At 40.3% G+C, this 16,904-nt stretch overlaps 1 protein-coding gene across 1 annotated transcript in view; it reads right to left on the reverse strand.

Moving 5' to 3' along the window:
- NUFIP1 (nuclear fragile X mental retardation protein interacting protein 1) overlaps positions 1–16,904 on the reverse strand; it is a 52,809-nt gene that overhangs the window by 30,391 nt on the left and 5,514 nt on the right. Inside the window, exons 3-7 of the mRNA XM_006837684.1 lie at positions 16,700–16,798; positions 15,742–15,804; positions 14,991–15,067; positions 7,754–7,846; positions 2,057–2,250 (exon numbers count right to left, since the gene is read on the reverse strand). Coding sequence (XP_006837747.1) covers positions 2,057–2,250; positions 7,754–7,846; positions 14,991–15,067; positions 15,742–15,804; positions 16,700–16,798 — 526 coding nt within the window. The remainder of the gene's footprint in view (positions 1–2,056; positions 2,251–7,753; positions 7,847–14,990; positions 15,068–15,741; positions 15,805–16,699; positions 16,799–16,904) is intronic.

The following is a 16,904-nucleotide window of genomic DNA, read 5'->3' on the forward strand; positions in this document are numbered from 1 at the left end:
TCATTTTCTTCAGCTTCAGTTTGAATTTGCGTATCAGCAATTGATGGTCTGTTCCACAGTCTGCCCCTGGCCTTGTCTTCACTGATGATATGGAGCTTTTCCATCTTCTCTTTCCACAGATGTAGTCAATTTGATTTCTATGTGTTTCATGATAGAAGGGTCCAGTTCTCACAGAGGACATCATGGTTGGTAAAGCAGAGCGTCCGCAGAATGAGATGGAATGGCAGTAGCGGCAGCAGTGGGTTCAAGCATAGCAACTACTGTGAGAATGGTGTAGGATCCAACAGTTTCGTTCTGCTGTGCAGTGGGTCACTATGAGTCAGAACTCACTTGACAGCACCTAACAACAACATATTCTGCCTGCCCACATGAACCCACCTCCCAGATTCAAAAAAGATATGCTGGAATAATGTTTTTGAGAAGACACTCCCATTAAAACAAATACATCATTCGACCTTAATAATATGTACCACATATGTTGCTGCGTATGATTTGCTGATGTTAGCATTCTCAGATATTCACTCCCAGATGTACGTTTCCATTTTAAGACTAACAGACATATAGTTTTCTAAGCTATATCAGGGGCTTCAGTTGCTTGAAAACAAGGACCCAAATGCCGATTGCTTTGCCCAAGCTGATAGGTAGATTCAAGAAGCAGTAAGATGGAAGCATACAGCTGATATGGAGTGAGAGGAGACGCACAAGAACACCTGAAGTTGCAGATAGTACCCACTGGACCTAGCCTCAATGGCTTGATAGTCAGAACTCCATTAGAGGAATATTTTTAAAAAAACAACAAAATAATTTTTGATAAAGGAAACAAGGGTAAATTGCTACAATTTGACAAACCTGACCTATACTCATGGAGGTAGTAACTCTAAATACCAACAGAGAGTGAAGGCGCCTTCACATCAAGTATCAATGCTATCCCCTCTGTACACAGGGCAGATAGGGATGGGCAACTTAGACACTGGCTACCTAAATTGAGGGGGCGATAAAGGCTCGAAGTGATTGGCGATACCTAAGATAGAGGCAGAGATGGGGATATGGAGGAGAGCAGCTGAGGACTCTAGATTCATGGGAAGAGAGGGACTGAGAGCTGGTAGTCAGGAAGCAGACTTGTAGAACATGCCCTTTGCTGGTGTAAATTATTACATATAACTGAATGTTTAAAAAAAAAAAAAGAGCTAAAGTGAACAGAGAGAAATACTATTAACTGATAGTACATGGAGAGGATTATAATCATTATAATGAAATAAGGTATATAATTTGTTGAATGTAAAACTGATGATCTGCCCTGTGAATTTCACTCAATCCACAATAAAAACCTTAAAAAAATGAAAAGAAGGAAGCAGTGAGATGTTACCACAAAATATATGAAGGAAAAAGAAGAGAATCATATAGACAACTCTCACTAGTTTTCGGACTAGAAGCATCTTTCTCATTTCCAGGGATAACCCAAATGCTCCAGAACCTTCCCCACATGCAGTTGTAACCGCAAACGACAAAATGCCAGTGTCATTCAACTCTTCATCACTGGAGCCAATTTTGAAGTTTGTGAAAAAAATGGAAACTGTAAGCTAATGGGATTTTTTTCCCATGAATTTTTAAAGCCCCTTGGATGTACATATTTATTAAAATCGATCTGTAAGCTTGGGGTCCTGATGTGGTACTGCAGTTTAATACCTTAGACTGTAAGGTCAGTTTTAACCATAAGTTTGGCAGTTCAAGCTCATCTATCAGAACCAACTCAACAGTGTTTAATAATATCTGTATGCTTCTATGCAATGTTTCCAGCCCCCAAAACAAATAAAGATCAGACTTATGAATATATTTATAATAAAGGCAATAATAAAATCTTTTTAAAAAAAAAACCCTGAGGTTTTCTACTTATGTCGGAACTGATTTGCAATGGAATCTCTGCAATGGCGCCCCATCCTTTATCATGGACAACCCGTACCTGACATTAAACCTTCTGCATGCAAGACTGTGAATAATTACCATCAGCATCATTTCCCATATACTCATAAGTGAGTTTGTCTTCTGTTTATCTTACCAGAATCATTGTTTGCCAAAATCCCCAGGGGATCAGCATTTGCCTCAAGTGGACCTTCAGATTTTGACTTGCACGAGGAACTGCTTGATTCAGTGGCTGTTTTATGTCCACCTCTCACATTTTTCCACCTGTGATGTTTGCCAGGGCTTCTGACCTCTGCCACCTGTGAATGTCTGGACATTCCCCTCATCTTTCTGGAATCAGAAAATTACAGTTATCAACAGAAAAGTTATTGACCTTTCCAGAAAATTTAAGAAAGACTTCTAGGTGCAAAAGATACCTAGCTGTCAGAAGAATCACTTGTGACCTTGTACATGCACAAGAAAAAGATATAATAAATCCAATGGTTTCCAGACAGAGAACTCTGTGGTAGAACTTTGAAAGGACAACACACTACAGTATATCATACTTTAGCAATTCTAACATACATGTGTTCTTCCATGGAAAATCCTCTGAAATCGGGCTTTGTTGTGCAATTTAGGACAGTTCGATCTAACTGGCAGCACTCTTTCATTCTTGTAGCTGTTGTTATGTGCCGTGGAGTCAGTTCTGACTCATAGTGACTCTGTACAGGGTTTCTGAGGCTGTAAATCTTTACGGGAGCAGAAAGCCTCATTCTTCTCCTGTGAAACAGCTGGTAGTTTCGAACTGCTGACCCTGAGGTTAGCAGCCCGATTCAGAAACACTAAGCTAACAGAGGTCCTCAGGGCATTAGCGCTTGTCTACTTGTTTTCAGAAGCCTTACTGGATGTGAGGCACTTCCAACTATACTGAACCTTGTTTGACCACACTTATAACCCACTCAAATAGATGAATCAGATACCACGTCTTCATCTTACAGAGGATAAACCTAGGCCTAGCACAATGACACAAACAGCTCAACATGTGTTCTCTCAACCACCCTAACCACTTCTCTCAGAAATAAAACCCGTACTTGTATTAGCATCTGTGGTACTGTGAGTTAAAGCGCCGGACTGCAAAGTCAGTTGAACCACAAGGTCAACAGTTCAAGGTCACCAGCTGCTCCTCAGAAACCCTACACAGGGTCACTATGAGTCAGAACCTACCCAATGGCACTTAACAACAACAACAACATATCTGTGGTTAAAATCCTATTTTGGGAATTGGTTTTCTGCTATATAAGCCACTGTTAGTGTAGGGTGTGTTTTAAGCCAATCACCTTTTGAATATGAAAAAGAGCACAGTAGGAAATGGTTAATGTTCAACCATTTCAAGAGATACCATATGAACAAGAGCCAATGATACTCAGAGAGGAAGTCCCAAGTGCATTGAAAGAAGTGGCAAAGAACAAGGCACCAGGAATTGATGGAATAAAAATTGAAATCTTTCAAGAAAGTGAGGCAGCACAAGAGGCACTCACTCATCTCTGCCAAGAAATTTGGAAGACAACTGCCTGGCCGACTAATTGGAAGAGATCAATGTTTGTGCCCATTCCAAAGAGAGGTGACCCAACGCAATGCGGAAATCATCGGACAATCTCTTTGATATCTCAAGCGAGTAAGTTTTGCTAAAGGTAATACAGATACGGCTACAATCATACATTGACAGAGAACTTCCAGAGGTTCAAGCTGGATTCAGAAGAGGCCATGGAACGAGAGATATCATTGCTGATGTCCGATGGATCCTGGCTGAAAGCAGAGAATATCAGAAGGATGTTTACCTGTGCTTTATTGACTACGCAAAGGTTAATTGTGTAGATCATGACAAGCTATGGACAACATTGAGAAGTATGAGTATTCCAGAACACTTAATTGTACTTCTGAGAAATCTGTACCTAGACCAAGAAGCAGTTGTTCGAACAGAGCATGGGAACACTGAATGGTTTAAAATTGGGAAAGGTGTGAGACAGGGTTGTATTCTTTCACCATACTTATTCAACCTATATGTTGAGCAAATAATATGAGAAGCTGGGTTCTACGAAGAAAAACATGGCATCAAGATTAGAGGAAGACTCATTAATAACCTGCGATATGCAGATGATACAACCTTGCTTGCTGAAAGTGAAGAGGACTTGAAACATTTACTTATGAAGATCAAAGAGCACAGCCTTCAATATGGATTGCATCTCAATGTCAAGAAAACAAAAATCCTCACCACTGGACCAATAAACAGCATTCTTATCAATGGAGAAAAGATTGAAGTTGTCAAGGACTTCATTCTTCTTGGATCAACTATCAACACTCGCGGAAGCAGCAGTCATGAGATCAGACGACCTATTGCACTAGGTAAATCTGCTGCACAGGAACTTTTTAAAGTGTTGAAGAACAGAGATGTCAACTTGAGGACTAAGGTATGCCTGACCCAGGCCATTGTGTTTTCAATAGCCTCATATGGATGCGAAAGCTGGACAGTGAATAAGGAAGACCATAGAAGAATTGATACCTTTGAGTTGTGGTGTTGGAGGAGAATACTGAGGGTGCCATGGACTGCCAAAAGAACCAATAGATCTGTTTTGGAAGAAGTGCAGCCAGAGTGCTCCTTGGAGGCCAGGATGGCTAAGCTTCGTCTCTCGTACTTTGGACATATTGTCCAGAGGAAACAATCGTTGGAGAAGGATGTCATGCTGGGTAAGATGGAGTGTCAGAGAAAAAGAGGAAGACCTCTAACGAAATGGATTGGCCAGGTGGCATCATTGATGGACTCAAGTGTGGCAGCGGTGGTGAGGTTGGCCCAGGATCGGATATTGTTTCGTTCTGCTGTACATGGGGTCGCTATGAGTAGGTTCTGACTCGATGGCACCTGACAACAACAACAGGTACAAAAGAAGCAAGCAGAAAGGGGAGAAGACTGAGCTGACAGAGAAAGAAAACCATCCCCTAGAGCAGGTACCCTGAACTGGTGCTGCAGGACAAACACTGGACTTCTCAGCAGTTCAAGCCACTCCTTGGAAACCCATTCAGGGTCACTACGAATCAGAACCCACTCGACAGTACTTAACAACAACAAAAAAAGATACTGTGTGAGAATGAATTTGTTTTCTGTTAAAGCAGCACTAGGAAACTAAGACATCAAGCAAACGACATTTTTCCATTAATAATGAGGGTTGCAGTTAGGAGTATAAAACTGAGAGATCTGGATTCAAATCCCAATTTAGCCACGTACCACCTGTGTCCTTTGGACACTAAGGCTTTCTCCTGTTTCATCTGTTGAATGGAAATCATTGGAATACAAAGAGAAATAAGATAACATAAAGTGCTTTGCATTTAGAGCAAACCCTACACTGGGTCGCTACGAGTTGGAACCAACTCGGCAGCACTTAACACAGCAACAATAATTTTCATAATTACGTTTTCTAAATAGTTTGCCAACTCAACATACTGCAAAGTCACCATCTTTATAATCTAGAAGTTATCCTTTCATTTTTGGGATCACCATGACTCTTAGAAAAAAATCTCATTTTAAACTAATTATACATTCCAAATTCTATAGAAAAGCATGGACCAATCTCTGATGCCCACCCACAGGTGCCGGGCTAAGAACCCAACATTGCTATAGCACATAAAACAGGGAAGGTCTCTGCCCCTGCACACCATCCCTCTGAGAATGAGAGACACCACTTTCCTTGGCCTTGTGCTGCTCCAAAAGACTCTGACCACAGCTGGCTCCTGAGTGACCCTCCTGGTGCTCAGTATGTAATATAAAACCTCTCTGAGGAAATGGTAACTGACATTACACCTCAGCCCACCTACGAAGGAGCAGTTCTACTATTCCAGAGTTTGACAATCACTGAAAGGACAATTCATCTTTTTAAAAATATTTATATTAAGCATAATAAAAATGTAGCTATATGTAAGCTGGGGGAGATTAATAAAAAGCTAATAGTGAAAACAACAGAATTTTTTTAAATGCTTAACTAACCTAAAAGAAAGGAAACAAAGAATAAGTAGGGGCAATAGAAAAAAAAAAAAAAAAAAACCAAAAGAAAGAAACTGCTGGAAGACTAAAATCCAACTATAACATATTCAATTCAATGACCAAAGCATTAATTAATATTAGACATAGTAGGTGTTACTGCAAGAAGTATTATATTAGAGACAGATATTTCACAATGTTAAAAGGGTCAGTGCAAAAAGAAGACATAGCAATTCAATGTCCATTAGCGTAGTGGTTACGAGTCGGACTGCCAACCTCAAGGTCAGCAGTTCGAAACTACCAGCGGTTCCGTGGGAGAAAGAAGAGACGTTCTGCTCCCATAAAGATTTATAGCCTCAGAAACTCTGTGCAGGGTGTCACTATGAGTCGGAACCGACTCCACAGTACTTAACAACAACAACACACCTAATAGCATAATTTTACAATACATAAAGCCAAAATTGACTATCTCAAAAGAACTTGATAAATTCACAGATGAAAATTTTAAGATACCTCTCAGTAAAAACAAAATTGTAAAATTATATAAGATTAAATAAACCAGAATTAACCAACCTAACATAAACATTATTACTATACCTACCAACTGTACACATTTTACCAGAACACTCATAAAATGAGTACAAAGGAGCTTCAAAACGTTTATGGAAAAATGAAATTAAAAGATGATGGAATATTATCATGAACTGTTTGAAGCCTTCTATACAGTTAAAGCATGAAGAAGCTTACTACATATCGTTGTTGTTGGTAAGCATCTTCAAGTCAATTCTGACCTGTATAGGGTTTCCAAGGCTTTAAATCTTTGTGGGAGCAGAAAGCCTCATCTTTCTCCCACAGAATAGCTTGGGGGCTCGAATCGCTGACCTCGTGGTTCCCTGTCTTGTGCTTATCCTACAGAGTCACCATGCTCCCCTATTATATACTCATGAGACAATCTCCAAGTACGTCATTCAGTTAAAAATGCAACAGTGCAGGATAGTGTCTTTTTTTGGGGAGGAGGTGGGGGGAGGCTTTTGTTTTGTTTGTTTTAGTTTAAAAAGCCTGTTTCATATGTGCTATGTGTATACCTACCCAGGAGGATAAAATGGGTGGCCTTTGAAGAAGAAAACTGTTTTCTAGGCAACAAGGAGAGAAAAGACTAGCCATTTGAACTGCAAGGTCGGTGATTCAAGCTCACCAGCTGCTCCTCAGAAAGGGTCGCTATGGGTCAGAACTGACTCAACAGCATTTCAAAACAACAACCTTTACGAAAACCATATACATACATGGTGTTACATAAGGCCCTAGTGGCCTAGTGGGTTACACAACGGGGCTGCTAACCACGTCAGCAGCTCCAATCTACCAGTTGCTCTGCAGGAGAAGGATGAGACTGTCTGCTTCCGTAAAGATTACAGCCCGGAAATCCTATCCAGGATCCCTAGGAATCTGAATTGACTTGACGGCACTAACAATAACAAATGGTATTACTATTTAAGATATTACTAAAATAAAAAAAATAAGTGAAAAAGTTACAAAGGCTAAGGTTTCAGAATTGGAGAGTAGAAATTTTTCAATTTTAGTGCCATACTCTTTCCTATTATTTAGAAGCATTGTTGTTGTTAGGTGCCGCCGAGTCAGTTCCTAAGTCAGTTCCTACCCATAGTGACCCTGTATAGGGTTTCCAAGGATCAGCTGATGGGCTTGAACTGCTGACCTTGTGGCTCAAACAGACTTTGCAGTTCAGCGCTTTAACCCACAGCGCCATCCCAGGCGCATACTCGGTTAAAATCAGCATTAGGTGAATGCAAGCACCCTACAAGAACTCACCCGTACTGTGTTGTTATCAGCACTGCACCTCTCTTCTCCTTTTCAAGTTTTAACTTGTTCTTTCTTTCAATATTGGCCAGCGTTGGGTAGTTTCTAGGAAATAATAAACAATATTTGTAAGAAGGCTTTAAGAGTTACAATTCAGCTAAACAATCAAGCGACTGCTGCAACTGGCAATATCTGTTTAACAAATAACATGTGGCAGTGGTATTGAGTGGTCGAATTCTCACACATGGGAGACCCGAGTTCCATTCCTGGCCAATGCAACTCATGAACAGGCTCGAGCGTTGTCATTATGCTGACCAAGTTTCAGCAGAGCTTCTAGACTAGAGGGACAAGGAGGAATGGCCTCATGATTAACTTCCCAAAATAAGCCAGTGAAAGAAACACTATGGACCACAACAGTCACGGGGACGGTACAGGGCGGAACATCACGTCATTCCACTGTGCAGAGGTGTCACAGTCAGATGGTTGACTTGATGTTAGCCAACAATGACTAAGAATACAGTTACTGTTGTTGTTAAGTGCTGTCAAGTTGGTTCCGACTCACAGCAACCCTTTATAGGGTTTTCCAGTGGGTCTGCACCACCAACCCTGAAGTGAGAAGTCGAGTGCTTATCCTACCAGCACCACACCAGAACAGATCATTAAAAACCTTTGATTACTTCTGGAATTTTATTTAAAGGAGATAAGAGTCAACTATAACAAAGCTGGAGTCCTGGTGTGGCACTGTGGGTGAATGCGTCAGACTGCAAAGTCGTTTGAACTGCAACGTCAGTGGTTCAAGCTCACCAGCTGCTCCTTGGAAACCCTCTACAGGGTTCACTATGGGTCGGAATCGACTCAACAGCACTTAACAACAACAACAACAATAACAAAGCTACTGGAAGTGTAGACCAGATGCCAACACCTAAATTTTGCTACTCAATAACTAAATAAGCAGCTTACACTAAAATTTAAATCAAACATATCACTAATCATACTATTTAGATCAGGTTATTGTGGCACTGTAGGATAACGTGCTGGACCAAAAGGTCAGCTTGAGCCACAAAGGCTGGCAGTTCAAACCCACTAGGTGCTTCTTACAAAATTGCTGTGAGTTAGAACTGACTTGACAGCATTTAGCAACAATTATCATAATTATTATGATTTTGGTACCATGACTTTCCCATTGAAGGAGGCAGTGTATTTACAGAATGGGTCTTTGTGTAGCACTGGACTAGAAAATGCTACCCATACAACACATTCACTTTTTACCATATACGTTGTTGTTGTTAAGTATGGCCGTTCTGACTCAAAGTGGCCCTGTTGAGGGTTTCCTAGGAATGGCTGGTGAGCTTGACCTGCTGATCTTACAGTCCAGTGCTAATCCTACAGAGCCACAATAGGACTTAAACATGCAGGCTTCTCTTATGTACTGGCAAAAACTTTGGAAAAAATAACCCCCCAAAATGATTCACAGACACTTTATATTTCTGGTAAAGGAAAAAACCCTGTCAGATTAATCTCACTTTGCCCGACCACGGAAGATCTGGATGATTTACACAAAGTATTTGATGCAGTTGATTTAACCACAATGTATCTATTTGGTGTGTGTTCATAAACATGGTTAAGGAAAAATGTAAGTCCAGTTACTTGGAGTCCTGACGTGGCACTGTAGGATAAGCAGTGGACTGCTAATCTCAAGGTTGGCGATTCAAACTCACCAGCTGCTTCTCAGAAACCTGATGCAGGGTCGTTATGAGTTGGAACTGACTCAACGGCACTCAATAATTCAGTTACTTATATACACATGCTAGGAATTTTCAAAGTTATAATGGTGAAAAAAAACATACAATAAACCAGGAAGGATATAAGAAAAGCACACAAATAGGTTTAACATAGGGCAAAATATACTAAGTGTCTGAAAATGTATAAAGATTAGTGTGAGGGATCCTACGCAGAAAAACTGCAACAACAGAGACAGTGGCAGAGATTATGGCATAGACAGAGCAGCTGAGGACTCCAGACCCATGGACTGAGAAAAGCTGTGTGCCTGTGGGCAGGAGGCTGGCTTTTCTAAATGAATTATATTTTTTGCTTTGTATGTGTACATCAAAAACAAAAAAGGGAGTAGAGATAAATATTGCTAACTGATGGTACATGGGAGGGGATTACAACCATTGCAACGAAACAAAATATAATTTGTTGAATGTAAAACTGATAATCTGCCCTGTAAACCTTCACTCATTCACAATGAAACTTAAAAGTGTGATACACACTCGAGTGGCAAGTAGTTCATTCTGCATTGACCATACTGCAATAAAGTCACTGGCAAGAAAGGGAGGCTGAAGTCAAAATGTACTGTGAATACCAAACTGGACAGTTTGTAATTTAATTCAGCTGGTAAAGGAGAGCCACTGAATTATAAGCAGAGGCGTACCAGGCAGTGATTAAGACTGAATCTGTAATGATCTGTTCCATTTAGTGAGAATTTAAGGTTCAAAACCACAGCAATTTAGGCACAAACAGGAAATATAGATGTTATGTAAAGATTCCAAGAAACTAAAACGTCTTTCCCCACAGTGGACAGAGAGCCTTCTCATACAGCTAATGACCTGAATTGGACTTCTAGCCTGCTAAACTGTGAGGAATACCACCTGTGGTGTTTCTACAACAGCAGTACTAAGAGACTAAAACAGACAGACATCTATGCTCAAGTGGCAGAAAGAGGGCACTGTATTTAATGACAGGCAGGGATGGGGAACTTTCTACCAAAATTTATAACATCACTTATGGACCATACAAAATTATTAACTTAAAAATTAGCCTGCTATAACTGTAAAGGTAGATGTTTTGTAACAAACGAGGGAAGTGCTTGATCTTGCAGTCCAGGAGTGGAGGTCCCTGGGGGCCATAAAGGGAGAAGAGCAAGAGTGGAGTGAGGGACCCTACCCAGAAAAACAGTGACATCAGAGATGGAGGCAGTGATGATGATGTGGAGATGGAGCAGCTGGGGTCTCTAGACTCATGGAGGGAGAGGGGCTGTGTGCTGTTTGCAGGGTATGCACTTTGGGTGTTTGAATGACTGCATATTCCTGAGTGTTATGGTGTACATCCAAACAAACAAACAAAAAAAACAAAAAAAGAGGGAGGGACTAGAAGCAAACACTGTTGAATGATGATGCATGGAGGGGACTGTAATCATTGCAATGAAACGAAATATGATAGGATGATTTCGTAAAGCTGATGTTTTCCCATAAAAGCGATCACTGAATTCACAATAAAATTTTTTTAAAAAATTACCCTGCTATAGTTGCTCAAACATTTAATTAACTCATGCCTGATGAGATGGCTGAAATTGCGGTTACGTTGGCAGGGCCAGACAAACTGATTTCACAGTTTCCTACTCCTGCTCTGAGGGTTTTAGGTGGGCTAGGAGTCCTGGTATAGTGATGGAGGGTAAGTGCAGAACTGCAAGGTTAGAGGTTTAAACTCACCAGTTCCTCCTCAGAAACCTTACAGAGGTTGCTAGGAGTTAGAACTGCTAACAAGATCAATGGAAGAACTACAAAAATGGAAGTGCAATTTTCTAGAAGCATCAATAGGATCAAAACTAAGAGTAAGAAAGGTTAAAAGGCCATATACAGTAACAATTCTGACAAAAAAAAAAAGCGAGCTCGTCTAAGTAAGTAATGAAGAAATAACCAGAATAAATAAATTAAGCTCAAATTAGACTCCTGACTGGTAGTCCTAAGGAGCAATTTGTTTTGCTGACATTTTAGCTGGCCAAAATAAAATCAGCTTAACAAATGCATTTTGAAATTTCACACAAACACCTATATATATCTAAGAAACATACATATATCCAACCTAATTTTGTACAACAGGAAAAACACGAGTACAAAGAAAATACAGGCATCCCCCACTTTTTGAAAGTTTACTTGCAGACACTTTGCTTCAATGTGGACTTCAGCCTGAGCTTGTTTATGAACAATTGATGATCTGTTCCACTGTCTGCCCCTGGCCTTGTTTCAGCTGATGATATTGCGCTCCTCCTTTGTCTCTTTCCACAGATATAGCCAATCTGACTCCTGTATATTCCACCTGGAGAGGTCCGTGTGTACAGTCACCTTTTATGTTGTTTTAAAAAGGTATGTGCAATGAATATGCTGTTGGTCTTGTCAAATTTTATCATGCTGGAAGCAGAAATACCCAAAAGCTGTTTATTTGTGCTTTATTGACTATGTAAAGGCTTTTGACTATGTAGCTCATGACCAACTATGGCTAACAATGAGAAGAATGAGTATTTCAGGACACAATGGTGTTCATGAGGAACCCATACATAGACCAGCAGATAGTCGTTGAAACAGAACTAGAGAATACTCAATGATTTAAACTCAGGAAAAGTGTGTGTCAGGGTTTATCCTTTCACCATAATTATTCAAGCTGTATCCTGAGCAAATCATCTGAGAAGATGGATTAAATGAAGAATGTGGCATCAAGATTGGAGGAACTCAACTGATACAACCTTGTCTGACAAAAGTGAAGAGAACTTAAAATACTTAGTGATGCAGATCAGCGATTACAACCTCAGTATGGACTGCATGTAAAGAAATGTAAATGTAAAGAAAACAAGAGAAGAGTGGAGAGATTGTCAACTAAAGCTGCTCCTGCAAAAAAAGGAAACAAAGCCAAAAAAGGCAGCAGGAAAGGAAGAAAAATGTGCAAAGGGGTGGGGTGGGGTGGGGAACAGGCTAAAGTGGCTAACCAAGGAACTGAAGATTTGCCTGCTGAAAATGGAGAAACTAAAAAACAAGGAGCCCAGCCTCTGATAAAGCAAGAGAGAAAGAAACCAGGTCTGATTAATGTTTGTGCACTGTGGGTAAATGCACTGGACTGCAAGGTCAGTTTGAACTGCAAGGTCAGCTGTTCAAGTTCACCAGACGCTACTCAGGGTAGTTGAGTCAGAACCAACTCGATGGCACTTAACAACAACAACCATGTCTTATCAGTGGGTCATGTATCTCTTTCTTCTTGTACAATCTAGAGGAATCTTTTATCAACTATTTTGTAAACCCAAGTTTGTTAGTAGCTCCTAAAACATATTTAAGTAGGAGGAAGTTCCACTTCATCCCATTTTTTTAAGTGTAAATGCTTTTTCTTTTTTAAAGAGGAGAAATTATTTGCTAGTTGATTATTTTTTGGTACAACCAGAAAACAGTGAGATGTTGACTTGTGGGGATTTTAACGATCTTGGGTGTCAACTCAGTATTCCATTTGGGGGGGGCGGGTAATCCCATAATACAAATCATAATTAACAGCAATTGGGAGAACAGTCATGCATTTGAACTTTTTAAATTCTACTTCCATGCTGGGGTTTTGTTTTTGTTGGTAGAATTGTTTCCCTCCTCTTGGCTCTGCCTGTTGTGTACATTCTATGACATCTTTGTTCATTCTAGTCCAATTTCCCTTATAACTTTGTTACGTGCTGCGAAAGGCTGAAAATGTGAGTGTGTAGTGTGTGTGATGTTAAACTGTTAATCAGGAGGACTTATGACTATCAACCATCAAAGAGACTGGTACTTGATAGCCTCTTAAGACAATGTGCCTCTAAGCTTAAAGCTGGAAAGTCACTGGAACTTAAAAAAAATTACAGCTACGTGGCTCTTAGATTTTTGGTATGTACATTTAAGAACTGTTTACAAATTGTTCATAATGTTTCTGTTGTTGTTAAGTGCCTCAAGTCAGTTCTGACCCATGGTGACCCTGTATAGGGTTTCCAAGGAGCCGCGGATGAGCTTGAACTGCCAACTTTGCAGTTCAAACGGCTTTGCAGTCTGGCGCATTAATCCATGGTGCCACGCCAGGACTTCATTTATCCCAGCTTTTTGCGGGGAAACAGAGTGATCTAATGTTTTCATTAAGCATATTCTAGGTGGCGCTGTGGGATAAGCACTGGACTGCACACCACAAGGTAAGGTCCCATAAAGATTTATAGCCTCAGAAACCCTATACAGGGTCACTAGGGTCGGAGTCAACTAAATGGCAGTGGGTTGGTTTGGGTTTATATTCTAGGTTGTTGTTGTTATTAAGTGCCATTGAATCAGTTCCGACCCATAGTGACCCTGTACAGGGTTTCCGAGGCTGTAAATCTTTACGGGAGCAGAAAGCCTCACCTTTCTCCTGCGGAGTGTTGGTAGTTTCAAACTGCTGACCTTAAGGTTCGCAGCCCAATTCGTAACCACTACGCTACCAGAGCTCCTTATATTCTAAGTAGATATCAACTAATCTTTCCTAATAGTGTAAACTCGTTAATCACATGGTAAGGCTCAAATTGCCTGGCTTTGATTTCTGGAATGAATAACTTATCTCTATAGGAGTCCTGGTATGGCGTTGTGGGATAAAGTACTAGACCGCAAGGTTGGTTTGAACCACAGGATCAGTGGTTCAAACTCACCAGCTGGTCTTCAGAAACCCTATACAAGGTCTCTATGAATTGGAACCAACTGGACAACACTTAACAACAACATAGAGGCATAGAGGTCCTTGTGTGGTACTGCAGGATCAGCACTGGACTAGGAACTACAAGGCTGGCAATTCAAACCCACCAACTGCGCCTCAGAAACCCTATATAGGCTCACTATGAGTCAGAACTGACTTGATGGCACTTTAACACAGGAGTCCTGGTGTGGCTCTATAGGATAAGCACTGGGCTTCTAACCACAACGTTGGTTGGAAACCCTATAGAGGGTTGCTGAGTCAGAACTGACTTTACCACACTCAACAACAGTTAAAGACAAGCACTTATTTATCTTTGTTCACTGTTTTATACCTCCTGTTCCTAGTACACTGAAGTCATTTCAAATTTTTGTTGAAAAGAATGAACGTACCAAAGTACTATACTTTTTTTTTTTTTTTTTTTAACACTAGCCATGTGCCCACTGTTGCCTCTGTCACAGAGCGTTTACCAGGCAGCAAGCAGCTGACATCCAGAACTCCTATTGTGGTGACTAGGTGCCCTTGAGTCGGCTCTCCTACTCACAGCGCCCCTGTACTGGGTTTCCAAAGAGTGGCTGGTGGGCTTGAAGTGCCAGCCTCCTAGTTAGCAGTGCAGTGCTGACCTTACAGCTCCATGCCAGTTAGAGCAGACCAAATTTCCCTTTCCAGTGACACGACCAGGGACAGAAAGAGCATCATATGGAAGTGCCCAGCCTTGTGACCACCAAAGAGTTACTTCCTTGAACTCTTTACTCACTTTCTTCTTTCTTCCCTCCATCTTGCGATCTCCTCTGGCGTGTCTAACTTGATTTTCTTCATACCAGGAGCATGCATCTAAAGGGGAAAAGCCCGCTGACCATCAGGAAGCATAGCATGTGCTTGTGAATAAGCTTTGCATATTATGGGGATAATGGAGACTTGGGACCCAACATTAAATGCAGGAATAAAGACCATTTTTTAATACTAAATAAGTAGCTTTTATCCGTTCTTACTATGACTTTTACTGTACAGAAGAGTTTCTCAAGTATTTAGTCTAGATGTACTCAGTTGGAAACTTGGAGTAACATAATTTTGGTTACAAAGTTGATGTGTCACCTACTGGCTTGAATGACATTAAATACCCATAAATGAATGACCTACCAACCAATATTGAGTGTGGGAGCTAAGGAAATCATGATTACATACAACGGCACGATGCAGTAAAACGCCTGTACAATTTAGAGACAAGGAATTCAAGCTCAAGATTCAGTTGTGAAGCCTGGAGCAGATTTTTTTTTTTCTTTCCTATCTGTGTTAAATGAGGGCAACATCTACTTCGCATAGCTATGAAGATAAAACCGAATACGAGATGTAAAAATGCCTCAAAAGTATAAAATACTTGACAAATGTTACTATTAGGCTATGTAAATAAAAAGATATGAAGTTAACAGACCAATGGAATAAAAAGATCATACACCAAAAAAAAAAACAAAACCCACAAGGTAAAAAAGACAGACCCATGAACTTACATTTTTCCAATGGAACTGGACAATCTTCTCATGTGCAGTAAAAGAACAATCTACTTCAGGACACTGTAAGAGTTTTAAAATTTCAATTATTAATTTTCATTATTTTCCATTTTTATATACAGCGCACTATTACACACAGACATATTCTGGCCATACATAGTTACCAACTACATGGTGTAATCACTGCATATTTATGTTAATAGCAAACCAAAGATCACTCCAGAGAACATTACATTTTTAAATGACATTCTCAAAATATACAGTTCTTTCTCCAGCTGAGTAAAAGTATGACATAGCAAAGTCGTATGATAATAAAGTTTAACCCACTACCTTGGAGTCAGTGCTGACTCACGGCAACCCCATGTGTTTGTTACAAAATCGAACCGAATAACGTTTAACCCACTACCTTGGAGTCAATGCTGACTCACGGCAACCCCATGTGTTTGTTACAAAATCGAACCATTCCTTAGGGCTGTCTTGCCTATAATCTGTATGGAAACAGATCACCAGATCTTTCTTCTGCAGTGCTGCTGAATGAGTTTGAACCTCCTAACCTTTAGACTAGAAGTCAAGTGCAAACCATCTGTGCTAACCATGAACCTAAAATAAGGTGCAGACCCCACCCACCCTAAGATGGTGATTGGCCCATGGAAAATTGCAGCAATAGCTGGTAAAGCCATCAAGGGCAGCCTTACAGGAGAAAAAGTTCACAGAAGTACAGAGGGCCACTTGAGAGGAATCACAGCCATCTTAAAAAATATTCCTGAAGCGGTGGGTCTCCCCAACCCCACACTGCAAAGCCTAGGGTCACTGTTCCAATTTATCAAGTCACCAAACATTTCTATGAAAACGATAAACTTTATAGGAAAAAAAAAAGGCTTAGAATTTTTACTAAATATATAGCTAGAAGGCCATTTTGCTAAATAAATTCCAGGACAACCAAGAAAAGAAAACCTACTTTTGTGTGTTCAGACATGTGTTTATCATACTTTTCTTGATTTTTAAAACCACGGTCACAGGTGTCACAAAAATAGTGAAAAACAGGTTCCTTTCTTTTCTGCAAACAAAAACAAAAAGGCATTAGGGCTTTTCTATAATCAGTGGTAAAAATCAAACTAGTAACACATAGATATTTTTACAACCCGTGTATGTGGTACAAACGC

Source organism: Chrysochloris asiatica, unplaced genomic scaffold (genome assembly GCF_000296735.1).
Source record: "Chrysochloris asiatica unplaced genomic scaffold, ChrAsi1.0 scaffold00022, whole genome shotgun sequence".
NCBI lineage: Eukaryota > Metazoa > Chordata > Mammalia > Afrosoricida > Chrysochloridae > Chrysochloris > Chrysochloris asiatica.